Raw genomic sequence first — 27,158 nt, 5'->3', positions numbered from 1 at the left:
GTGTTCTTCCTCCCACTGTGTGTGTGTGTGTTTGTGTGCTTGTGTGTGCTCCCCAGTTCATGCAAGAATAGACATGAAACCAGAGGCTCACATGCACACAGACACATGTTAGTCCACACACACATGCTTGCGGGTCTTTTTTTTTTTTTGGAGGACACTGCATTTATTTACCTTTATCCTTTAACCATACAGTGATTCGTGCCTAATTTCAATGAAAAAATAACCATTTTATATTGTGCTGAATACAACTGCAGTGAAAACATCAGTTGGTTTGCATTTGTCCCCAAATGCGACATATGATAGAGACACATGCTTGTACATACATTCATGTACCCTCTCTCTCCTAGCTCAGGGAGCGTTGAAAGGGCAGTTTTTGCTTTATTGTTATAGTATTTCCTTAGTATTTCTGTCTTATGATGCGGATATTGTGCTGTTGTTGTTGATGTTGTTTCAGTGTTTTGGTGTGTCATGTAGATTCCATTTCCATAAGCCCTAAATCATAATGATCCACGTGTTTTGTCACTGTCTGTGTCATCAGTGTACCATTGTTGGAGTTTTATGTCCATACTATGTGTGCTGAAACCTGTTGCAGGTAATCCTTTTAGTCAGATTGAATATGTTCTTAATGGGGTGTGTGTGGCAAAGGGGTTTTAGAAAACACATTGTCTGCTTGCGTCCCATAAGTAGTAAGCTATGATGATAACAGTGCTGTTTAGTATCAGGCAAAGCTGATTAGGGTTCCTCTTTTTATACACACTGCTCACTGCGGCTCCCTTGCTGACCAACGTGCCCCAATTGGACTGTTTTGCAACTTTGGATTTTAAGTGACAATCGTGAGATCACCCGCCCCCTTTTCTAGATGTGCACTATCCCAAAGGACTCAAACACTGTTCCCTGCAATATCCACCCAGCATTTACCAGTTTCCCCCCCTTTAAAAAAATGGCTTTACATGTTTTACATTCATAGCCTACCTTTTCTTCCTGGAGAACATCCATCTTTCCCAATACACTCCTCCGAGAATTCCTAATACGAACCTCAATCACGTATGATTGCGTTAAAAGAGTTGGAGAGAGAGAGGGAGAGAGTGAGGGAGAGAGACAGAGAGGGAGGGAGGGAGGGGGGGGGGGGGGGGGGGGGGGGGGGGGTGTCTATGGACCGCGACCATTCACTCTCGCTGTCGGCGATGTAACACACCGACAGCATCCATTCGGGACGCACTGGAAATGATGCTTAGGCTACTGTATTATTTGTGCGCTACAACAAAAAGCACTCTGGCGTGTGTTCGCCTCAACTAATTGTTGCTTTTTCAGATGAGAATCCCTCCCTGCAGGCTTAAATTACATCTCTGCAGCATCCTTGCAGAGCAGCCTTTGCTGTCGATTCCATTTTTCCGGCTGCATTTAGAGGTGCCATCGACGGAACCGGAGAGTGGGCTCACATATCTGGACTCCCAGCACAGCAGCACCCTGGACTTGCAGCGGACGATCTCAATTCGATGTGCATGGAGTAAATAATTAGGAGTAAGAAAAAGTTAGGATTTTTTTTGTCTTTCTTGTGCACGGATTTAGGTTGATGCGAATTATTAAGAGGCGTCAGGTAACCAGAGGAGAGGCTGGTGTGCAGATGAGGATTACGAAGTCGTGCTCGTCAGACGCGGCGCTGTTCACCTGGAATACCTGAAGCTCTCCAATGACACGCAGCTGCATCAACTTATCAACACTGTTGCATGTTTTCACGACTGATATGTCGGCCCTCGTGGCCTCGCTTATAGATTTATGTTTTATATAAGATCGGTCGCGGTCGATTCGAAGTCCTGACAGTGCCATAACTCGCAGCAGCTGAATTACACGCTACCGTCCCCTCAAGAGGATGCTGCTTGAAGCGCAATGATGCCAGGGACTCGGAAGATTTTCTGATCAGGATGACATTTGGTTGAAACACTCGTGGACCGAAACACAGAATCAACTCTTTTTTTTCTTTCTTTCTTTTTTTTTGCGCCAAGAAGCTGCACCAGGATCCGACCTCTGCCGAACTAGACTCTCGGTTTTCAGACTCGGTTCGGGGAGATGGCCGCGATTGCCAGCTCCCTGATCCGGCAGAAACGCCAGGCGAGGGAGTCGAACAGCGACCGGGTCTCTACTTCGAAACGTCGCCCCAGCCCGAGCAAAGACCCCCGCTCTCTCTGCGAGAGGCATTTCTTGGGGGTCTTCAGCAAAGTCCGTTTCTGCAGCGGCAAGAAAAGACCCGTTCGGCGGCGACCAGGTCAGTGCTGTAGATTTTTTTTTTCTCCTGATGGTGTGTTATGTGTGCGTATGGAAGCGGTTTCCCCCAACCCCCAACCCACCCCGCCCCTCTTTGGAGCAGCAGAGGCATTATACTGCAGTCAAGGGCTCCAATCTGAACCGGAGGAGAAGGTAGATTTTCTCCGCGGTGCGAAAAATCCACCTGTTCCATTAGGTCTTCTCGTTGTTTGTCGATCCACCGTATGACACACAAGCCTCCCCTATATACCGAACAGGAGCAGCCTGAATGTATGGGAAATTATCTATAGGCTGTGACGTTACCCCTTTATTTATTGAGGCACTGCTCTGATCAGAATTATCAATTGCCATGAAATAAAATTGATGCCACTGTATCCCATTCAAAAGCCTGAGCAGGTTTTGTTGCAACAGCAATATAGGCTATTACATTTCAGCCTTCAATTCTTCACACTTCATTTTTGCACCCCCTCCCCTCCAAACACACACACACACACACACAACTTGAATACACTAAAAAAAAAAAAAGGCTGCTTTAAATTGTCTAATTCAATATTAATGCAGATTGGGGTACAGAGGGGAGATAAGTTGCACCGCAGTGCACCAAGGCTCTTTTGAGATTAAATGTTTTAATGGTAAATGTTTATTGCAGAGAGGGAGCTTTACTGCAGTGAAGGGAGGTATAGCTTTAGTGATTAAGAGCTACTCTGGCTGTATTGATAGACAGGCTCTGTGCCTACTACGCTCCACGGTATAGCCTTCCCCCATTTTATTCTCCCGGTTCCGTCCTGGTGCACAGATAACAAACCAGCGGTGCAAGTCACCCCTCCCCGTATCCAGATAGTTCTGTCGTGTGATGAACGACAGTCAGGTCCACTCCAGAGTTCCCGCAGACAGACTGGATGAGGGATGAGACAGGAGGACAGACAGACATAAATTTTTGAGGACAGAAACAAAGACAGACACCCAGCCAGCAAGACAGACAGACAGACTAAATTAAAGCCCTGTAGACAGGCTGAAAGTCGTCGCGCAGCCACCCCAGACAGACAAACAATCTCACTGCCAAGACTGCCACAGAATGCCTGAATAGAAAAATAAGCAGACAGACAGACAACAAACCGCTCAGGTGTCCAGACACTGTTGGGCAGGTAGGTAACTCTTTCCAACTGACTTATAAGGCCAGATAGAATGACTAAAGCTCACAGCACAGGGACAGATGATGTATGTCCTCTAATTGATCATCCTTATATTTTCACTGATGCCTTGCCCTATATTTGCATATAAATAGCCGATACACTGGAGAATTTATGAGTTCTGCCTGTTAAAAGATTGTTGTTTTTCCTTCTATTCCCCCCCTTTCGTAAGATGCACCTACGAAACCTCCACAGGTGTCCCATAAGGGCTGCAGGCTAGGTCAGTAGCTCAGCCTCCATCCGTGTGTGCTGTGTTTCTTCTCGTCTCCACCCCATCTCGCGCCCATGTCGACTCCCCCTCGGCCAGGGAGGGGGGGAGGTGGGGAAAAGGGTGGGTGGGGAGGGACAGAGAGGGAGGGAGGGGCTGGGGGCTTCAACACCTGTCTGACAGCCGACGACCCTCTCCCTTGCTGAATTTTTCTTTCACCCTTCCTTCTGTGTGGCTTTCTTCGATTTTTTAAGCTTAATTTCTTACCTGTTTTTTTTCCTTCTTTTTTTCTAGTAGCTAAAGTTCTCCTAGCCAGTCGTTTGTTGCTCCTCTGTCTCCTCCTCTCCTTGTCTTTGGCTCTGCCTCTTCTCATTTTGTTTCTGCCTCATTTTCTTCGTCAGTCAATGTTGGATCAGTCTTTATCCTCGCTCCTCGTCCTTTGTCTGTAAATATGTGTCAAGTACTGCTGTGTAAGTGTAGTAGCGGTCCTTACTGTATTGTATAGTGGTGTATATGGATATGATGTGTTTCTCCCTGTCAAACACTATATCAGAACAGGTGATCATTCACCATTTCATGGTCATGACACCATTTGTCAACGTACCTAAGTGTTTTTGTCCTTCTGTATTGGTATGAAGTAAATTTTATTGACATTTTAATAGGTCGTATCAGTCATCATGCTGCACATACACAGAGTGATGTCCAATATGTTGCCACTGAAAGGCCTTTTTCACGCACAGACACGTGTTGTAAACTCCGGAGTCTAGCTGGAAGTCTGTTTACACTCACACACACATAAACACACACAATACACACTCTGCTAAATGATTGGAGCTGATGAACCGTCAGCGATGGCTCGGGCCCACGTTGAGGCCTTAATTTATGGAAGTGTAGTTATCACGTGTAATTTACTGATGTGTACACTCCCATGTGGTTTCACTCACACACATAAGCACATATGCACAGGCACACACACATTCTCCTCACCCTGCCTGTGATGGATGATGAAGGGCCTGTCCCAGGAATTGATGGTCCCACCCCAGGGGTAGGTGAGTTGTGGATTGATGGTCAGGATGATGTACAGTTGAGCAGACATAAACCCACTCTAGCTGGGGGTCATAGCTAAGTCTTTTCTATGGGCTCCTTTCTCCACACACTTGTCTATTGTACAAAATAAACCGAGTGGTAATTATTGCAGTGATCGGCTTTCAAGCAAAGACTTAACATCTGCTGTTCAAGACAGATTTATCTAACTGTATCTGTATCTGTCTCTCCGGACACCAAGTTTGAAAATGTTGCTCTCTGCCAAATCATTTGGGGGTTTTATGTGCCTGACTGGACTGCACTGAACTGCATGACTTCCAAGTCTTGTTATGACCTTGGACGGCAGTCAGGCTTGCTCATATTCTTTTATTCAAATCACATACAACATTTATTGGAACATATTGTGTGCTTGCAAAGCAAGCATTCTCAGCCACCAAATGTTGATTTAGGCACATAAAATGAAAGTAAGCACCAATTCAATTGTGACAAAATGCATAATTTGTTTCTTTTGTCAGACAGACAATAAACAAAGGATTAGTAATATCCAGCATCTGACTTGCTGTCTGATTTCAATGGAGCTTGTCTCAGAATCTCATTGCATTGCAAAAACAACACTTAACTGTTCAACTGTAGTCTTTCATTATTCACAGTAAACCTTTAGAATAACATGACATGAATTACATGCTCTCTATCTTTTATTTTATCTGCATTCAAAATTAGTTTAATTAATCTCAAAGTGTTTTTCAAGATTTGGCAAACAATATACTTGTTTTACCTCCAAAGTGTTCATTGTCAAAAGCCACAACCCAAGTCTGGTTTACACTAATGGTGTCATCTCACTCTGACTGCTGCTTTTACACTAAATCAAAAACCTGCTGGACATTAGACGCACCACCAAGACCACACTTCCATTTACCCTCAGATAAACACATTTTTTTACACATCCATTATTCCTGGCATTGCCTGAGGCCATGTAGCCTGTCCTTCCAAGAAAAACGACAGTATAGGTAGAAAATTCAGTCGCCAAAAACAACTATTGTCACGTTTGAGTGACAGACGCCATCTAGTGGCTATAGTAATTATGACCCGGAGAGGTGACGCAGTTCAGATGATGCACTATATATAAGGTGACAAATTTCCATATTAGGAGGGTGCAGGTTGGGTGGATGACTAGATGGATAAATGGCAAAAAGTGGACTTAGCTGCATGAGACTGCTATTCGCTTCCAGTTTCCAACAGCCAGTGTGTCGTTTCTAACTGCCAGTCAGGACAGTTTTTTAAAAACCGTAACTACGATTGTTGTGGTGTTTACTGTTGCCATGACAATGAAGGTTGCCTAACTTTAAGGAAGTAGTGACTTTAACCCACCACCATGTTTCAAGTTGTCATTTTAACCCAAACTATGATCTTTCTCTAACCCTAACCGAGTGGTTTTTGTGCGTAAACCTAACCAGACTTTAACCACAGCGTTGTCACATCAGAAAACATAATTATTTTTTAACAGTAATTTAACAGTTTTGGAAAGCAGCATATTAGAAAACACTCTGGGTTGTTCTGGAGTGCATGGTACAATCGACCTATGTGGTCGTTTAATTATGAGGACGTGTTGGGCCGAGAGGCTTTCTTTACCCCGAGCTAATCCTTGTTTCCACCTGCTCCCCTGAAGTGTTGAGCGCCAGTAGCAGCATCCTGGCCAGGCGCCAGATGTCAGCCTCAGAGTTGGAGGTCGGTTCAGGGTTATTGCATTGAAAAAACTCTAGAAACTTTAGGTCAGTTTCCCTTAGGTCAAGAAGTATAACACCAGAATCAGTCGTGGGAAAACTTGTTGCCTGTAAAAATTCAAAATCTCTTGGTAAAGAGATGAATTTCATTGAATATCAGTCATACTAACCAAAAAAAATGCACAGTTGCTTCATACCAAATAAAGAAACCATTGGCATGTCAGTGTGTATTACAGTGTGAATTTAAAAGGGTTTTCAAATGATGCAAAATGAATCATTTTTCTGTGGTAGATACTGTAAGACACTATGAGAAAGTAACAACATTCTCATTGATTTCCTGTCATGGTGTTTTCATCATAAAGGTCCTCCAGTCAAACGGTTGTTTACCCTTTTTTGGGGATCATGGGTGCACAAGACGACTCATTACAAACTGTCCATCACAAGCTTATTGATATTCAACAGCTGATAAGAGATAATTTAAGTGGTTTTAATGCTTTAAGTTTTTTTTTAAAACTAGTTTTACTAGTAAGCAGGTACAGAGACTGGATTGTGCCCCAGTAATAACAAGACTTTTTCAATGTAAAATTTTAAGTGATTATTTAATTGATAATATTTAGATATAGAGAACATTATACAATTTTAAAATGATTTGTACACATCAATAAAAGTTTTTAAATATATTAAGTCATGTGATCTACGTATTTTGGTGGTACACTCCAGTCTCTACTGCCAACTTTCTTTAATTGATTTAACGCATTACATTTGATGTTTTTGATACATCTCTCTATAATACATTTCAGCAGTTGAAATTTCTTAATAGAAACAGCTGTGAGTTTGCAAACGCTTAGCTGAAGGCACAGGTATCCACTCATTTGTATGTTTTTGTTCTGATTATGAGAATGTTATTCTGACATATTCTTGGTGGGGTTGGGGCTGTGGCTTGGTCGACGGTTTGCGTGTATGTGTGTGTGTGTGTGTATCGTGTGTGTGTGTGTTACAGAGCCGCAGCTGAAAGGCATCGTGACACGACTGTTCAGCCAGCAGGGCTTCTACCTGCAGATGCAGCCGGATGGAACCATCGACGGCAGCAAGGACGAGAACAGCGACAACAGTGAGTGGAGCATTATGGAAGCTACAGCTTCCAGCATAAAACATTTAATGGCAATGAGTCACTTAGTTATGTAATATATTACCACATTTTATATGCTGTGCTTTATCATTTTTAATTCTTATATAACTGATGCCAAAATTATTTAAGAAGTCCTCACTGGAATATGATTATTAATACAAAAAACAAACAAACAAAAAAACAGTATGTTAAAGGGAGCTTTTCACCAAACTCCACAAGGCAGAACACCCTTTTTTCTGCATGCGGTTATGTAATAGCATGCATGAGATATAAATGTGTCAAAACCTACTCAGATGTTTTATGAATTCTTATTCAGTCCTCTCAAAAGTATACCTTCAGTGAGTAAATGCAATATTTATAGACCATCTAGTATTGAAGTGTCTACGCCTAAATTAAATTAATTCCAGGATCCCTGCCCCGGCCTTACTAAGTAAACCATTTCTACTGTGTACACTGCATGATTGTACGTGTCACATTGTTTTGATTGATTTACCTCTGAATCCTGTGTGATTATCACAGCAGAATTTCCTTCCTGGAAAAACCCTTCGCCTGAAACAACTGTAGCCCCACAGCTCCCTTGTCACAGAGATCACTCCCCGAGCCACTTGCAATATTTCACCACCAATTGACTTTCCATACTGGGCTACCAGTGGATAAATAGTCCCCAGGGTATAGTCCCCTAAAGCTATCCCACCCCTTTTGTGCCCCAGTGGAACAGAAAAGGGGAAAATCAGTAGAGTCCGTTGAGAATCTTATATATTAAAATATATAGGCTTATGTAATAGTTTCCCAGGAAGTGAAGGATCAAGTAAGAGATATATGTCAGCGGAGAATAGTCATCAAAGCGATAATGACGACACTCCCAGTCTGGAGCAAAGCCAGACAGGAAACCAATCATGACCTTTCTTCTCTAAAACATCCTGCCAATCTTAAAGGCAGCCGGAGCCAAAGCTGCTGGACCGTAGCAGTCACGCGGTGAAAAGAACGGTCTCTCCCTGTCACTCAACGTTTAATGTTTTATGAGGAGATAGACCCTCAGCGGGAACCACTTATACAGTAGTCAAGGAGAGGGTCTTCAGAAAGGAAAGGATTACTGCATAGGGGAGTTAAGAAAAGTTAAGAGAGTTAAATTCACATATTTCCATTTTCCACATTTCTGTTTTGTGGGCACCAATTGTGTCAAAAAGGTTTTGGCTGATCAGGTTTTTGTTGTATGCGAGGGTTTCCCCACCTCTAAGTAATCCTCTTGTTAAGCAGTCCCGCCAGCCCAGGGATGGAGGAATGGAGTGAATAATTCAGCCACAGGAAACTAAAAATACCACCTTGTCTGTTTGTACCCAATGAATAATTCTCTATATGAGATGCCTCAAGCTTCAAGAGACAGTCCGAAAGAAGACACAGAAAGAAAGCAGAAGAGAGCAGGAGGTTCAGTGAAAGGAATTTGAAGTGTTTTGAGTGGAAGACAGAGACAAAAAAGGTGTGATTAATAGAAGAAAGAAGATTTGGTATTCAGGTCTTGCACTAAAGTATTGATTGCCCAGCTAGATTATTAGAATAATAGATTACCCCCACCCTTGAACCATGCCACCATCTGACCTGCAACATCCTCGGCAGTGGCAAATGGAATACAGTAATTTATTTTCAGGGGGAGGTTCAGTGGAACCGATGGAATTGAGGAGCATGATGCAGCCTGCATACTAGGTGCGACCTAAACCCCGAGTACATTTCAATACCTTTTTTTTTCATTATTTGCTACATTTCTGTTCTGAAAGACAACTAGATGTGGAAGGACACAACAGCACAGCAAACTGTTTCAGTGGGAGAAATGCATAAAAAATGAATGGGATTCTGCTAATAAAATCTTTTTTTTTTTTTAATATTAAGAGATATGTAAAACTGATTAAGTGGTAAGCATGACTGACTGCAGGGTTACACTTAACTAACTGCAAGGGCTGTGAAACACCATTCGATTAATTAACGCCCATGTTCAAATTTGAACAGTTATTAATTTGATCGTCTTCAGTTGATCGCCTTCAGTAATTACCTGCGCACACTGAGGCTCTAGAAAGATATTGCTGGTTATGACACACCTGTGGTATCAGATGTTCACACTCCATCTGTCTCTGATTGATGGATGGAGATGAAGCAAGATTTTTTTTTTTTAGTTGAAGACGCAGCCACAAATTTAAATTACTTTATAAACCCTGGCATGAAGAAAGAGTGCAAACAGATTTAAGACATTGTTAAATGTTTTATATAATCACACATACTAACCCACAGAGTACCTTTACTGTATATGCCAGCTCTCCCATCTCCCATTCATTTGGAGACGTGCCCTTGGCATTTGAAGTTTGGCTCAGTATTTCTCTAAACCTTCCTGCAGGGTTTATTTCCTGCTGCGCCAGTATTCCTCACATCAAATGGACTTCCTTTAGCCTACCTGCTGGATTTGCTTGTAGCTGATTACTGCTCCCCCGGAAGACTTGCCATTTGAAGGATTTTGCTTTATTGGCTTATTTGAACCCATTTGTCTGGCCCTTTGACGATAGAAGATCCCTGGAAATCTCTTCACCAGCTTAGCTTCTCTCTTTTTCTTGGTGAGAGATAGGATTGAGGGTATAAGGGAAGAGGAATCGTCTTCAGAATAGTCATCAGGTACTCTAACAGCAGTCAGTGCAGCTGTAATTATGGAATCCATCAACTGCTGGAGCTGCAAGTAGAAAAAGCTGGACATTTAGAAGGCAGCTGAGTGACCGCTCCTGTCAGTTGTGTAATTTTTTGGCAGGCAAATGAGAGTAGGGATGGCAGATCATAATTATAGCAAAATAGTGTACTAGTGCACCATGTTTTTTCTCTTCTCCTTCCACTTTTTATGCCAGGCTATTATGGTGAGTCTTTTTGAGAGCCCTATTGCAAGTATGACAGCTTAGAAAAAGCTAGAATATGTTTGGAAAGGTGGAGGTGCTCTATAGTGAAACACTCCTGGGTTTTAGTGATACGTGACAGAACTGTGGACGGTGCCTGTGAGAGACATTGCCAGTCATCGGAGCGACAAAGGCAGCAGCCATGAAAGGCAAATGGAGAGAGGAGCGAGGGAACAGACAGAGGGGACAGAGTGAGCTATGACAGAAAAGAGACAGAGGAGAAATAAGAGAATGAGAGGCCTGAGAATACAGAATTTAAGGTGCTAATGGATTCATATTCTGCCTTTATAACCCTAACATATGTGCCTCAAGGGTATACATAACTGCAAGAGTGGCCAGTGTGTATCACCTGCACCAGTGGCCTGAGGGCAGATTGAAACCATTGGCAGGCGAAAGCAGCATGTCGATATTTATTGAGTGAAATTGAATCTGCTCTGAGGACAGACCCGTGTTGGCACGTCTCCTCTCGTCCCTGCCAGCTTTATCTCATAGTCCCCATCACCACTTGCACAACAATCATCCCAACAATACAGGGAGCCTACATGTCCCCACACCATCCCAGACTAGAGCCCATGAAAGTCACAGTCCTGTCCTCAGATTCAGTCGCACTAACCTACAGAGATAACAGTAAATCATATATAGAGATAGTAAGTCAAACGTAAATGAGCCTCTCAGAGAAAAGTACAGTTGCCTCTAATCTAGTAATTCTAGATAACCAATGACCTGGATGACTGATAAACAATAATTCGATTAATTTGTTATCTGAGTTTGGGTCATCTTCTGGTTCTACTTGACACTACATGCTGCACCTCTACCACAAAGCTAAAAACGTTGCTTATTTTTTGTTAAAATATCATAATTTGTTGTCAGCAGCATGGTTTTATGACACATTAAAGGTGCCAGAAAGAAATTTTCTCCATCAGTGTCTGACTATGATTGACGGGCTCCTTGTCAACACACTATTTTCTGCCACATTAACAATAGTTTTGCATATTTCACATATATTTCAGATATTTCTGTCTGTCTGCTGTTTTATTGCTGCTCCTCTCACTACTTTAAATTCAGTGTGGCTCGGTTGGAAAAAAGGTGATGTCACATGCATCCGCGAACCAATTCAGTAATTCAGTAATATCAATCAAAATGAGATGACCACTGTGGGGTTGTTTGCTTATGTTGCCAGGCCACTGTCAGTCAAATCTGATCAGACCAAACCCGAACCATCCTGATGAAGCAGATTAGCTGAATATTGATTAACTGATTATTAAACTTTAAATACATAATAGACCTAATAAGTGTTTTTTCTCTGAACTCTCCAACGTTGATTGTTAATCATTTAGTTATAAATATCTAATGTTACAGAGAAAAACTTTGAAAACCAAACCAAATTATCAGAGGCTTTAAGGATGGCACATTTACCATAGTTGAATTTGTGCTGCTATATTGCTCAATTCTATGCAGATGTCCAATACAAAGTCATATAAATGTTTGTCTCAAACTCTGTCATCAGGTGATACTTGAAATCAAAAGTGCTGCCTGATTGAAATAAATCAGCTATACTGTAGCTGTTCATATAAAACACTGATGTCCTGACTGCTCTGCTCTGCCATACATCATTTCAGTTACCTGCCACCAGGAAGTTTTGTATTTTTGCTTTAACATTTAAGGAATACTCTGACATTTGGGAAATACACTGTATTAGGAGGGGTAACGTGCTGGGTTATTTCCTGGCCAGACACAGCGACTTCTTCGAGTGTTGTCATCACCTTGAGCTTGCCAGGCAACCTGCGTAGAGTCCAAGGAGTCACTGCGTCCAGCCAAGAAATAGTCTGACACATAACCCTCCCTGAAAGCACAACATGTCCTTTTTATCCTCTGGTTTTTGTGCTGTTTCTCCATTTGCACTATTAAAAGCTGCAAATCTGTCAGAGTGGTCCACTCCTTTTTCTCTCTGAAGTTTGCTGTCCTTGTCCTGAGAAGCAATCCTTTTCACCTACACTTTGGTTTTTGTATGGATTTAAAAAAATAGATATATCATGTAGTGAGCTTCAGAGGTGTTTGTAAGCTGATTTTGTTACTTTTTGTTTCCCCCTACAGACATGAGAGTGGTATCCATCTTCTCATCTATCTCGGCAAGAAAACAAATAAGCCTATATCCCAAAATGTCAAACTATTCCTTTAATGCGTCACTGTTATAATGAGGTGCTTCAGTGTTACCATTGTCTGTGTCCTGTACTATTCACTTTACTGCTGACACATGGCCAAAGAAAAGAGATCAGAGGCTGTCGTGTCTACAAGAGTTCAGGGAAAACTCAATTGTCCTATTCTGTCCTTTGTCTCTGATGTCTCTCTTTTGTTCTCTGTCTCTTTGTCTCTGTCTCTCCTTCCCTCCCTTCCTATCCCTCACTCTGTCTGCTCTGCAGCCCTGTTTAATCTTATTCCTGTGGGTCTGAGAGTGGTGGCGATCCAGGGGGTGAAGAGTGGCTTCTACATTGCCATGAATGGCGAGGGCATGCTCTACAGCTCGGTGAGATACAACCCCTTGCACCGGTCGCACTGTAAGGTTGTGCACGTGTGTGCATAACCAGCATGTGTATTCGTTCATTAACACGTGTTGCGTTTTGTTCTTTTTGTTGTCTCTTTTAATATCCCACTGCAGCAAATACTCAGCCCTTCCAAACCCTTTCATCTCTGCTCTATTCAAGAGCCCTTCAGATGTGCCTTTGTGTTGCCGTGCAGCACTTATTACCCCCCCTTTGTTGTTGAAGCAGCACTGCGTATGTTTTACATTTAATTTGACATCAAGTTCAGTGCTCAGCTCTTTTTAAAACTGCTTCTTCTTCTTTTACTGGCTACTAACGGAGGCTCGTTATGTAGCAGCCATGAAGAGAAATCCCATTGAATTTCATTGTCTTTTGATGTGGATGATGTTGCTTTGTTCAGCTTTCATCCTGATTTCTATTCAGGCTTCCTGCTGCTATGAAAGAATACTACACTGCAAAGATATCCTTTTTATATTAATGCAGTCTTAGCTGTGAAATGTTTTCACTTTTTTTCTGACGTAACTTTTTCTTTCAGGAATTAATTTGAATCATGTGTCATTTTTTATATTACCCAAACGTTCTGCATGGTTATTAAAGTTTAGAAGTTGAAGTTGCTTTGAAAAAAAGTTGAATTATCTCACAGCATTAATGGAATTACTCCTTTGGGTTATAAAAATACATCCAAGGCTCAGTGGGGGAGTAAATATTGCAAGGATGGATTTCTTTTGCAGTGTAAGATGTGAGAAGCATATAGGCAAGTGTGGGTAGCAGATGCACAGGCGGGGGTGGACAGAGTCACGGATGTCAGTCGGAGAAAACGTTAAGTCGTAGCTGCTTGCATTGAGGATGAAGACGTGCTACTGGAGCACGTTTGTGGAAATGAGTTGCAGAGGGCGAGAGAGTGTGTGTGTGTGTGAGAGAGAGAGCAGGAGAGAAATTGGGTGGGGGCATAGACAGAGATACAGTATGGAGACAGGAAGATATCCCTAGTTGGCATAGTTATATAACCTCCAGTCGCATTGGCTCCTAATCTAACTGAAGATGGTGTTACAGAAGAAAGAAGAGGATGTGAGGGTTCTGTTACCAACAAATCTCTGCTGAGGGACACTGTGGCGGCGGTCTGATTGCCAGAAAGCCACGACAAACGACTGGCAGGAGCTGGAATTCACAAACTGCCCATCAAACTTTTTTGAAAACACTCATAAAATCCTTGAAGGACACAGTGAGCCAGCATCTGTTGTATTGCAACTTACATTTATTGATAAGGGAGCAGCTTTACTGTGAGACAGGAGAACATTTTGACATAGACCAAATAAATGGCGTACATGCTGCATTTTTTTTTTTCAAATGTGCACTTGAATAATTCAAGGGAAGTCTAGTGAATTCAGTGCCATTATTCTAAGGGAATTCTCACTCAGTACAACTTGTGCAACTCAGTGCCTCAACAGATGTATGAGCACTTACAAGTGAGAGGGACGTACGATAAATGTGCAGGCTGTTATGACTCATAGACGGATTCATTCATAACTAAAGGCTCATAAACAAAGCACACAATCCACTGCTTTACTATAAGGATTATAATAACCCTCCACCCACACATCTACTTCTAATTAAAGTTTAACAGTGCCCAGACAACAATCTTTTAATTTACGAAATCAACTCCTTGTTAGGGACGCTGTCTGACCCCCCGCATGCACACCCACCCTCGATGAAATCATCATTTGCGTCACAGTACATGATTATTATTAATTAAAAGTGATTCAGTACCTTAGTGTCAAATGGCAGCTTTCATCTTGACAAACATTACACTCCATTTATCCTTTTAATCATCATTTTTATGGGCGGTGGAACAAATTGTTGACCTTTATATCAGAAGCAAAGGGAGTGTTTGTCAGAAGGCGAGACATTTTTGCAGTAACAGTTGAAAGGCCATTTTAATTAAAGACACAGAGTGAGTGCCCTCCCTGGCCATATGGAGGAGGTCCAGTTGCTCAGATGTGAAGCATGGGATATCAGCATGCACTGGTTAGGAAAATGTGGCTGGTAGGCTGGATCACAGGGAGGCTTGGAGAGCCACAGATTGCTCATAAAAAGCTTAAAGTAACATGCAAAACACTGGATGGAAGCGCAGATAGCCGGTTTCTCTCACTGTTTCTCATTATTTACCCACTTAATTTATCAGTACAGATTATGTAAGTTATAGACAGTGTGAGAACTTTTTAAGTGTTTCAATAAGACTCAAACTGGGAACATTTTTGTTTTTTATTCACACTTTTATGACAACCTCCATGGTGCAATCACAGCCATAAAATAAGTCCTTCACTTTCATATCTCATACTTACCCACATTTATTGTTATTATTATTTGTGCAGGTCTTAATATTTTTTTTTCCCTACCTCCTTATCTCATCCCCTCTCACTCTTCTCTCTCTCCTCCAGGGTCTTCATTTCTCTCTTTTGCCTCTCATAACTATAAAGTTTCTCCCTGCTTGTTTTTGTTGACTTGTTTTGTCTTCCTAACATCTGAGAGCAGAGATGCACAGCTCTCTCCCTCGGTCCCCCTCGGGAGATAATTACTGAGGGATATCCTCCTACCTCTCTAACACCCCCTCCCTTTTTCTTTTTTCTCTCTCCCTGCTTCCTTGCACTGTCTTGTTAGCGAGGGAATGCGACAGGCTTTCTCTTCTGTGTGTCAGTTACCAGGATGAGTCTGAAAAGTTGTCGTGTTGCAATGCGAGTTTTAGAAGTCTTTCTCTCAGTCTTTCATATAGGTTTCAGGTAATTAGTGTAGTCAATTTACTGTTACTGTGGATCAATTAAGTGGTCAAGACATGTTGGTTGCTGGTTGGTTTTTCTTGCCTGGAGTGCAGAGCTCACTGTTGAGGCCGTTGCTGATTGGAAGCTGATGTAGTCATGGGTGAGCAGGGTGATAACGCTTGTGTGGAGTGTTTAGCGATGAAGTGCGTGGGGGCTGAGCATCTACAATGAAGAGTTCCCTTCCATTATTTATAACACTTCTCAATATGACCTAGTTTACTGCACAGCAGTAACCACTGTTCTCCCTATCTATCTATCTATCTATCTATCTATCTATCTATCTATCTATCTATCTATCTATCTATCTATCTGTCTTATTCACAGCGGCCTCTAAACTGTTCTTACTCTTTCTTTAATCAGCTGCTAATTTTACTGCTTCTTATTTATGTCACAGAAAAATAAATAATGTGTCGCAGTAAAAGCTTTACTGAAGGCCCTGAGGGAGGAGTGAGATGGAGTTAATGTGGAAGGTCAGGGGAGAGTTTCAGATTTGGTGTGTGTGATAAATGATAATGGGCATTTGTGAATATGTCTTTTTCCCCCCTCCAGTGTCTTTCTCTCTCAAGAACAAAATGGTTCTATGAGCAGTTGTTGTTGTGTTGACTTAGAAGTTGGAAGGAAGTGATAGGGCTCCAACTAATGATTAGTTTTTTTTATTTTCTCAGTGTTTTGCTTTATGTCTATAAAATGAAAATGGTTAAAATTCTCATTTCAAAAGCCCAAGGTGACATCTTCAAATTGTATTTGAGAAGCTGGTAATAGCCAGTGTTTGGTATTTTTGCTTGATAAATGACCTCAACAAACAACAAATTGACTATCAAAATTGTTGGCGATTAATTTTCTGTCAGTCTAATAAATCATAATTTGAATAACTGTTCCTGCGCTCGTGTGCCTGCACATTCTACAGCTGCATGTATGTGTGGACAATGCTAATGACAGATAATGGATTGTAAGTGCTCTCTGAAGGGAAAGAGAGAAAAAAAGAGGAGAGAGAGTAAAGAGCAGGACATGAGCAGAATGATACATACTGTACATAGAGAGAAATGAAGTGTTTGGCTCAGTCAATATTTTTCTCTATGACCAATGGAGCATTAGAATGTGTTTGTGATTTGATTTTAGCTATTAACCATTAATGTCCTTTCTGGAAGACATTAAGGATGGAAAACACAGAACCAAAGTAATCGACTTTCTGAGTAAGACAGAGAAAAACATAAATAGGCAGGGGAGGACAGGACAGAAAAAGAAAAAAAATGAGTTTTTTAGTTTAAGTAAGTACTAAGTCTAGACAATCCCCGACCTGAATATCTGCCCGAATAATAATGAGCTCCTCGGGAGTTCCATGGCAGGCCGGGGATTCTCAGTGAGGCCAATTCTCTCAGATACACCAGTGGCTCAGGCCCATATTTAAATGGAGGTCCTTCCCATATCCTCTGCATCTCTATCCAAAGTCAAACAACGCCTGTCGGCAGCAGCAGGGTTCCTTAATGCCTCTCTCCTCTGATGGAGCCAGAAACCAATTTTGGATTCAGAATGCGTTCAACCCAGTTTTGTTGGCAACCCTGTGTCATACCCATTACGTCTTGCTCTTCTTTTTCGTTTCATTTTACATTTCCTGCACCCACACCCTATCACCCACCCTCCATCAGCCACCAACACAGAAATACACTCATCAACCCCCTAATGTGTGCCTAAAGTGTCCACAGTGAAAGGTGTCATCTGTTTCTCTGAAATACAGAGAAACAATGACACCCACTATTACAAAATGATTACAGTAAAAATATCCTATGGAATTTTCTTCTAAGTTAAGCTCAGAAAAAAACTAGAAAGTGGACCTTCCTGTGATACGATTTTTCAGTTTACATGTGTATTTTGAGTGTTTCTCACCTATAAAGCCCTACCAAATATGTTGAAAGCATTTCCTTCTTCATAAAACATTTGCAAAGCCAGTTTGAATATTTTGAAACCCTCATTGTTTACAATAATAGTTAGCATTGGCCAGTTCTTGCTCCCAACCTTTTGCTAGCGCATTGCTACATTCCTTGGCACATTACTACTACCAACTGTCATTTACTGCAATAGTGTACAACTGTCATATAGACCTCCTTTGATTTGATAGATATGACCAATCTTTGGGGTGATTTCCAGTTTCTTTTACTGTCACATTTGACAATTTGACATGAAAGCCTAGCTAGCAACTTATGAGTTGTTTCTAACATTAATTATGATGTCTTAAACATGTTAACTAACTTTTCTTTGCATCTTATTTTAAATGTTTGTCTGCTTTTCCTTTGTGTTTTACAGCTTGTATGCACACTATGCATGTACATAGTTGCATTACTACCCTGTGCAGTGGGCAGAAATGGCTTCACTTGATTGGTCATGGATGTGCATGTGTTCCTCATGTGTGTGCTAGCAGAGCATGAGATATAAATGAAATGGGAACAAGCGTTTCAAAATGTTAGAGTGGTCAAATCCCCACAGGGTACCTTTAAATTATTACCCTGTTTACAGTAAGATCTGTGCCTATGGGCTAATGTCTGTCCCTTTCAAACAAGTGAATGAGGAAAATTTCAGGTAGCAACCTAAAAAAAAAAAAAAAGTAAATAGTTTTGTACTAAAACATTAATATTCTGTCTCCAGTTTCCTGGTGTTTGTCCACTGGGTCTCAGCTGCACTCCTAAGTTTATTTATCTTTAGCTCCCCACTGAGGCCTCTAATGGTAGCGTGTGAGCAATCCCAAATGCCCAGTTTTATTAACAAGTCCTTCGCCTTTCTCCTTCATATCACCACAGAATATAAATAGGTGTCCTTGTAATTGGTTTACTATCACTAAGCACAGCCTGTTAGCCCTGGAATGTGGCACGTCTTTTTTTCCTCCCTTGTTTGGTGGCGGTAACAACTTTGGTCAATTATGTATTCCTGGCAGAGGAAGCGACAGGGTAAACCTACTGGTGTGCATTTTAATGTGTGAGAGCATGTGTGTCGCATTGAGTTTGTGTGTGCGTTTCCCTCCCTGTGTGGCTCTGTGGTTCATACATGTCCATTAAGGAGATCCCATTAATCACAAGAGACTCCGACCCTGTCTCGTCACCTCATATTTCTACCCAGTCATCCGCAAACAATGTAAGTGACTTCAAAGTCACTTACATTCCACCCCTATCATTCCCAAGCTAGAGGTAGGGTACTTTCTAAACTGCCCCAAGCCTTTTCATAGACAGTAACAGAGTGTTGTCCTTGTGGACAAATTTGGAGGAGATTCTACAGCTGTGTTAGTGAAGCAAAGGGGCTGATTGTGATGAGTTGGATAGTAGAGTGCATTTACGTGTTTGTGTGGGTGTGTATGTGTACTCGACCTGATTTGGGTTCACAACAGATGAAGAAGGGACAAAGCCTGCTGGTGTGTAATGTATCAATGTCTGCCCCCTTCCCCCTCAAACACATATGTTCACACACAAACACAACGGCAGCCAGACAGGCACAACAAGACCCCCAGCACCCTGACAGAGAGAGAGATGTCTGCTGTTTGACAGTGTGTCAGCAGGCCCAGATAAACTCCACTGCCAGCTCACCACAAAGCTTGTCCTCCTTCCTGCTGACCAGTGAGACGTTTCCACACTGCTGGCCATGTGACCTCACCTTCCCAGAGTCCTTTACACAGCCTGCTATGACTGCTGTGTCTTATAAATGGGCGGTGATACTTAAAGACTGTGACTCATTTTGCTGAACTATGCGTGCAAAGACCCAGATACACATACTCTTTAAACAGCATATGTCAGACTTTATGTTTTTAAAGCTGCACTAATCAACATTTTTACATAAACAAGGGGTCAAATGACAGAGTGTAATGTGAATGTTGTCAATCATAGTGATGAATCCACAAAATTATCAACCGGCTCTGCAGTTGGTTTTATGTTTTATGTTTTTGGTTATGTGCTCAGCATTTTGATCAAGATTTTGACTAACTGGTGAACGTAGTGGAGTTTTTTACTAATTGAGTTTTCATTAGTTTTACAGCAATATATATCAATATGGTCCATTATAGTAGAGTATTTGGCACTAGATAATTTTCTCAGGAGTTGGTTGGTGGAGAGGAAAAACACAGCTAAAAGGAGAGTGAATATTAGGTGGAAACATGACTCGGGATGAATAACTTTGCTCCATGTATGCTGTATGTGTAAAGAGGCAACTGTTTGCTAACACGTATGCCATAACAACTTTATAAGCTAATATGTCAGTGTTATGTTCACAGCTTGTTGTGCTGCCTCTAAATGGCCAAAAAAAAATCCATTCATGCTGCATGGTATGCTTTAAGGTTTTTAAGGGTCAATTCACCCAAATTACCAAAAAAATAAACAAAACACATTTCCTCACCAGTGTGCTAGTGTAACCAGCCATCTAGATGGCTTAGGTTTAATTTGCCCAGGTTTTGTGATATCCTTCTCAAAGATGTCTGCCTATAATCCAGTACAATGGATATGAATGACATTTAATTTGTTGCATTCAAAGCATCTAAAAATTATTGGACAACTGCAACTGCAACACTCTTCTATAGAAAGTAATCCCAATGAAAGTTATCCGCCATGTTCGGATAATCTTTTTTCTGTTTTTGGAAAGCATCACAAACATAATTCCACTCACCTCCATCGTATCAGAGTGGAGGTTGAAATTTCAGAGACTCGTATCTCCAAAACCTCTGACAAATTAAACCAAAATCAAAATCTGTATGGCTAGATAGTACGACAGGGGACTGAGAAAATATCTCCCAACTCTTAAACATAATTACATTTTATAATTCACTCTTTTAAAGACTCTCCTACTCTCTACTTCTCCCTCTCTCACACACACACATACTGTATACCCACACACAAACATCTAAACAGTCACCTCCAGCGGGAAGCCGAATTGGGCTGTCAGTCAGATGGACAACCTTAAAAGGGTACAGAACCCTGCAGGAGATATTAATGAATGAAATACAGCACCGACAGCCAAACACACACACATACAGTGCGAAGTCTGCCTAAACTCAGACAGCACAACATCCACCAAGCCAGCTGTTCCACATCACGCTCATCTATTTTGGACACACACGACTTCCCTGCTCTTCAAACTGACTGGCGTTAGTTTTTAATTTAGCCTCTTGCAGTCACAAAGCATTCAGATGGAAGAGGAGAGCAGGGACGAAGGTGATAAGGTTGGCATCCATCTTGTCATCTTGTCAGAACACCTTAATCAGCTCACCTGCTTTATTAAATATAGATTTTGTTTGGGAAAAGTAAAGACACAGTCTTTGTCCTGCCAATATAAAGGTCAGTGCCACCATTATCCTCATTAAAATATGAACAAAATGCCCAAATTGCTGCAGCTTAGGTTTGTTATGGATTAGCGAGTCAAGAGCATTGTTTTGTCTGTTGCATTGTCATAGCAATAATCTGGCACTGTTCCTTTTCCCGGCGGAGTATCCAATATCTGGATCTTTTCATTTTTCCTGTCATTCCTCTCCACCTCCTGTGTTTCCCCTTGACTTTCTCCTTGACTTGCTGCTTTGATAATGAAACTGAGAGATAAAAATCTTCCATTGTTCACCATTATTCTAATAAGACTATCATTCTCATTATTTGAATTTCAAGGATATGTGTGTGTGTGTGTGTGTGTATGTGTGTGTGTGCCAACACAGTATGTTTACTGACCTTGGCAATGTGCACATGCTAGTGATGAGAGCCAATATTGGCAGAGTGAAGCAGATATTGCTTTTTTTTTTTTTCTTAATTGAGTCTTCATTCAAATTGTCCCTCTGTTTATTTGCTGTTTATGTGTGCATGTGTCTTTGGTATGGATATGCATGCATTCATTTATCTATATCTATATCTGTGAGCTTATATGCACATAGTTTATATTTTTCACTCTCTCCTTTTGCAGGAGATGTTCACGCCGGAGTGTAAGTTCAAGGAGTCTGTTTTCGAGAACTACTATGTGATCTACTCGTCCACTGTGTACCGGCAGCAGGAGTCGGGCCGGGCCTGGTTCCTTGGCCTCACCAAGGAAGGACAAGTCATGAAAGGCAACCGGGTCAAGAAGACTAAGCCCTCGTCGCACTTTGTGCCCAGGCCCATTGAAGGTATGAGAAAGCTTATAGAAAAATATCACAATGAAAAGTTTGGAATTAAATGTTTAATTCTTGCATTTAAAATATTGACATTTGGCAGAAGACAATATCAGATATTACAGTCCTTAAGTGACAAGAAAAGTTTTCTAAACAAACCATCTTCTGGCAATGGCATTTCTGTCCATTTATTCTCATGCAAGTTCAATTTCATCACTAAAATTTATGGAAAACAGTGTTAAGGAAGAACACTATTTTATGTATGCCATAGTTTGTTAAAGAGTTGGTAGTCACTTTAAGTATACACATTTGCAGTTAATAGGCTAAAAACCTGCTGTGTTGTCTTTTAAATTCATGTTTAATGTGTGCAGAAATAATAACAACAGGTGTAGGATCTGATCACACTTTAAAGGAGTATTTTGACACTTTCCGAAATATACTTTTTGCTGAGACGAGGAAATCTATATCACTCTCGTGTGTATGCAAAAAAATATGTAAGAAGTGGTGGTAAATCCACAACTTGTTGTTTTTACACTTCAGTTTTTGCATAGATCAAACAAAAAAGATATAAATTAGTGGCAGATATTACCTTTGGACGGAGCCTGGCTAGCTGTTTTATGCTAAGATAAGCTAACTGTCTCTTGCCTGCTCATACTTAACATATGCATGCAAATGGTATTGATCTTCTCATCTAACTCTCGGCAAGAAAGCAAATTAGCATATTTCACAAAATGTTGAATTATTCCGTAAAGTCTATTGTTTTGCCGGCCATTTAACATTTCTTTAGGTGTCATTGGTAGAAGTTTATTTTTAAATATCACCTCTAATGTGTTTCTTAGTGAGCTAGTGAGTGTGATAGATATTATCATGAAAACTTGTTAAGCAATGTGATAGGAAAAAGTGCTGACATGGCCCTAGTTCCCTGTCTTATCCCTTCCCGCCTGGTGTAATTGTCCCAGCCTCTCACACCTGACCTTGTCTCTGTCTGCACATCCATCTCTCCAATCTGCCCTCCATTGTCCCCTTTCTCCTCTCCCCTCTTCTCCCCTCCTCTTCTCTCCCCTCTCTTTACATCTCCGCCATAGTTTGTATGTATAGGGAGCCGTCACTGCATGAGATAGAGGACAAGCACCGCTCCAGGAAGAGCTCAGGGACTCCCACCATGAACGGAGGGAAAGCTGTCAATCAGGACTCCACATAGCAGCAGGGGGAGGGGCTTCCAACTGGGGGCGTGGCCTCATCCTGACTCAGGGGGAGGGGCCATAGGAAAACTCACCCCCCCCTCCTCCCCCCCCCAATTACGCACCACCATCCCCTCTGAAAAAAGAGGGAGTTGGGACGACGATGAGGAGCAATTACTGTAAACCCATGACAACAAAAACAAAAACTGAACTCTTGCCTGTGACAACTTTTAGATGAATTAATATGAAACCAGAGGATATATATATATATGTATATATGTATGTGTATGTATGTGTGTGTGTGTGTGTGTATGTATATATATATATATATGTATATGTATATATATATATATACACATATATACACACACATATATATATATACACACACACACATTTTCAATCAGGACTTGACCAACATTTTATGCAAAAAAAAGAGAAAAAGCTGTGATAAACAAAGGAATGGTGGTCTCTCTTCACACAAATACAAATATCTATCATTTCCAATTTATGCTGTGAAAAACAAGCTTTAATACATGTTCAATTTTCATACATTGAGTTTTTTTTTCTAAATGCTATTGCACTCTCCTATGCTTTGTTGTGTTATTGTTGTCAATAATAACTATATCATCATCATTACTTATCTGTTGATTGTATCATCACAGCTACTACCATGATTATTCTGGCTTTCTTTTGGCTTTTTGAGACTAAAGAAAGTATTTTTTTCAAATATTATGTTGTTTTTTTTGTTTTTTTTTCCTCTCACAGATTGATCTTGAATGCACTGTCGCACTACCTGCTCTGGTCTGAGGGTAAGACTGAATGTATTTGACAGTTCTCTGTGTTGGACTCCAATGGAAACAGAGTGCTTAAGGGTGGGATGTAATTTACTCAGGTGTGTACTGTAAGTGTGACTAATAGAACAGATAGGGCTGTTTCACGTGCTCTAACATGAACTCCCCTATCATGTCCTGTGTGACTGGACAGGGCTGATACAAGCAATATAATAGAGAGCAGTCTAGTATGTCTCTAAAAAATAGTAATAACAACCTGACTGCACATCTCTGCGGATGGTGTGATGGTCAATAGAGAAGACTGATGAAGAAAGTTGTACAAGTAGGCAAAAGTCAGAACAAAAGGAAAACTGTTTTGATATAGCTTCAATATAATCTTTAACATTTGCAAGGATTATTAGGTTTTAGGTGAAGAGATGTCCAAACTTGTCTAAAATGGCAAAGACTAGTATTCTCTCCAGAAGCTGAGAGGAAAATAATGACCAGCATCAGCACTATGAGCCATGACCAAAAACACTTGGTCACTTCACATTTGCACCTCAAGAAACACAGACCCCTTCTCTGCTGTTAACTAGGCTATAACAACAACTCTCAAAGTATAACTATATAATGGTATTCATGCTTTTGAACTTTACGGACAAATCATGAAATAGTTCTTCAGCTGTATTTTCTAAGCAAGAGAAAGGGTGGTTTTGGCAGGCCTGGCAGTGAAAATATGTATTGACTCGTTTTCAAGAAGTTCTTCAATTTCTGTTCCTTTTTATTGCATTAGAGATTTCTCAACACTGGTGGACAGGGTGCCTGACTGTTTAATAATCCATTTGACCTGTCTTGTTGATATTTTCAATAAGGACTCAATCATAAAGACTTTCCCATCACAATGGAAGCAGAACATCTCATTGAGGAGCCAGTTAATCTGGATGTAGCCAGGTTTGAGGAGGATGTCTTACCATTTCGGCAAGAGTGTCTTTGCCGTTTGTTTTCTGTGACATGGTAATCCACACAGTATCCATCTCTCCTGGTTTTGTGACCCATGAAATGAGCCATTTGCTGCATTGTGTAGGAAAGCTTCTCTTTCATAAATCAACATGCTGACAGGGCTGTATAAACAAGGTGAATTGACTGGTACACCGTGTACGTGGTGTATCCTGCATAGCTCATTCCTAATCCCCAATTAGTTTGTCTAACTCAGGAAGTCCTACAATTGTTCCGTGAATGGGGCCAGACGTGAAGGCTGGCCACTCGTTGTCCAGCACCCGTTGCACAAAGCCTGGCCACAGGTGTGGTGTTTAAGGAGGTCGGGATGGGGTCAATGGTGTTTTTATTGTTAAAGGTGGTGTACAGCTAAGCTTAGCCAGGTTAGGAAGGTAGACAAAAGGAATTAGAAGGCGGTGAGACAAAGCATGAACATCGCATGATTGTAAGAGCTGACGTAAGCTTGGTTTCATTTCATGGTGAGAACAAATGTTTATGCAATGTTTCAATCAGTATTTTAGCGAGAGTTTACACATCTCTCCTACATCTGGTTGGAAATCATACAATCGGTTGGTGGTATGTACAGTAAAATAGCACACATTCAGTTGCACAGAGCAAATCGCAGTGATATATCATCATGGATCTTGGAGGGTCTTCCATCCGAGGCCTGGGTCCATAGCTGGTGCAAGTTACCTGCAAGAGCTAACGGTAGATTAGTTCCACAGCACCTACAGCATAACAGTGATACATACAATATATTAGACGTGACACTGAAAGTCAACAGGCAAGACCAGCATATATATCTTTTTATAGAGGTTTATATTGGTGCAAATGAGATACATGTGGACTTAAAGCAATGCATGAAATTGGATGTACTCAATGTCTACAGTTGACAGCAGAATGAGAGGATTTGAAAGGGATGAAAAAAGCCAGGCGGTAAAAATAGCAGTAAAGGAGAGCACTTTTGGGGGGGTTTATTGATGTATGAAAGGGCGAGCAAAGGCTTTTGTTGTATGTGATATTAAGTATAATTTATTATTTTTAAGTTTGCAGATGATTTCACTGCATTGGAACACGCTCATATATGCATTATGAATTGTGAGATGAAATAAAAAAAAATATGCATTGATAATAAAAATCAGAATGAAGTTAGTGATTGTTTAAGAATAAAGATTATGTTATCAAAAACTTTCACCTATACGCAGTGATTGATTTCATGTGTTGCTGATTCTGACTGACAGCTGTTTTGTGCATCTTTTTCTTGCTGTAATGTCACTCTTTGCTACAACAAGAGAAGCAGCAGGATAAGCGGACAAACTAAATCTATCAACATGGGTTTTTTTTTTTTTTTATGTGGTTCAAATTCACAAAAACCAATCCGCTTCCTCTATCAATTCACCGGGGGTGATTTATCTTCTTGCTAGCCCCTAAATCCAATGTGTCATTTTGGGATGGCGCTCCTTCGCCCTTAATTCTCCCGTTGTCATGGAAACAGACCTTCCATGCTGTCTGCAAGGAGAATGAGGAGGAGGAGGATGAAGTCTCCCCTGACTTTCAGGATGTGGCTTGTCTTCTCTCCTGCGTGATGGCTGCAGCAGAGAACAGAAGGAGGGGGGAAGGAGAGGGTAGCTTGTTCTCTCTCTTTTTTTTTTTTTTTTTTCTATTTTGGTGTTTTCTTCGGTTACAGTAAACAGCTGGGGAGAGTGCAGCCCTGCAACCTGGACGACAAGTACATACCAACTCTGAGAGCTCGAGAGGGAAAGAGGCAGAGGGCATGAAGAGAAGCGCTGAAGGGAAGAAGGACAGAAAAAAGAGACAAAAGTAAAAATTCTCTCATATTTCATCACTCAAAAGTTCTTCTTCATCTCCTGCATTCTGCTAAAAATATTTTTTTCTCTTTATCTGCATACAAACATACATTTGTCAACTTGCACCTAAGGCTTCCTCCAGTCACTGTAGTTTGTTAGTTGATTGCAATTTACGGCATCTTCTTCTTCACTTCAAAGAAATCTCCAACATGAAAGTAAACGCTGCAGTATCTATAATCACATGTGACTTCATACAGAATATGTCACAACAAAGCACACACAACAAATTATATTGAATTTTAAATTTGTGAAAATCCAAAACACTGACTAAAAACTACTCACGTTTTATCATGATCAATATGCCGTCCTGTTCACTGCATTCACCTCTGTAATTAACTTTCATTAAGAGCACAAACAAGTTAAGGTCAGCTATTTAGACACCCATGGGAGTTGGTAGTCTAAACAG

At 41.1% G+C, this 27,158-nt stretch overlaps 1 protein-coding gene across 2 annotated transcripts; it reads left to right on the top strand.

Annotated features, from left to right (window-relative positions):
• Positions 1-1,175: 1,175 nt before the first annotated feature.
• Positions 1,176-26,033, top strand: fgf12a (fibroblast growth factor 12a). Of its 2 annotated transcripts, XM_067605785.1 has the most exons (6): positions 1,176-2,263; positions 2,321-2,415; positions 7,485-7,536; positions 12,899-13,002; positions 21,751-21,949; positions 23,020-26,033. In XM_067605785.1, the coding sequence occupies exons 1-6, from the start codon at positions 2,068-2,070 to the stop codon at positions 23,133-23,135; spliced, it is 762 nt and encodes a 253-aa protein (XP_067461886.1). In that variant the 5' UTR covers positions 1,176-2,067; the 3' UTR covers positions 23,136-26,033. The 2 variants fall into 2 exon arrangements, with proteins under 2 accessions (XP_067461886.1, XP_067461885.1); XM_067605784.1 differs by lacking the exon at positions 2,321-2,415 and having other exon boundaries at positions 1,201-2,263; positions 7,426-7,536.
• Positions 26,034-27,158: the final 1,125 nt, after the last annotated feature.

Source organism: Thunnus thynnus, chromosome 12 (assembly GCF_963924715.1).
Source record: "Thunnus thynnus chromosome 12, fThuThy2.1, whole genome shotgun sequence".
Classification (NCBI taxonomy): Eukaryota; Metazoa; Chordata; class Actinopteri; order Scombriformes; family Scombridae; genus Thunnus; species Thunnus thynnus.
The sequence above is the reverse complement of the archived record's forward strand: the minus strand, read 5'-3'. Positions and strand labels throughout refer to the sequence as shown.

What these genes read in the sequence shown, in the direction of transcription:
- fgf12a (XM_067605785.1), top strand. Translation starts at nt 2,068, where the DNA reads ATGGCCGCGATTGCCAGCTCCCTGATCCGGCAGAAACGCCAGGCGAGG. An exon ending in ACCCGTTCGGCGGCGACCAG is followed by an intron (nt 2,264 to 2,320) that starts GTCAGTGCTGTA and finishes TGCGTATGGAAG; the next exon opens with CGGTTTCCCCCAACCCCCAA. An exon ending in AGGGCATGCTCTACAGCTCG is followed by an intron (nt 13,003 to 21,750) that starts GTGAGATACAAC and finishes CTCCTTTTGCAG; the next exon opens with GAGATGTTCACGCCGGAGTG.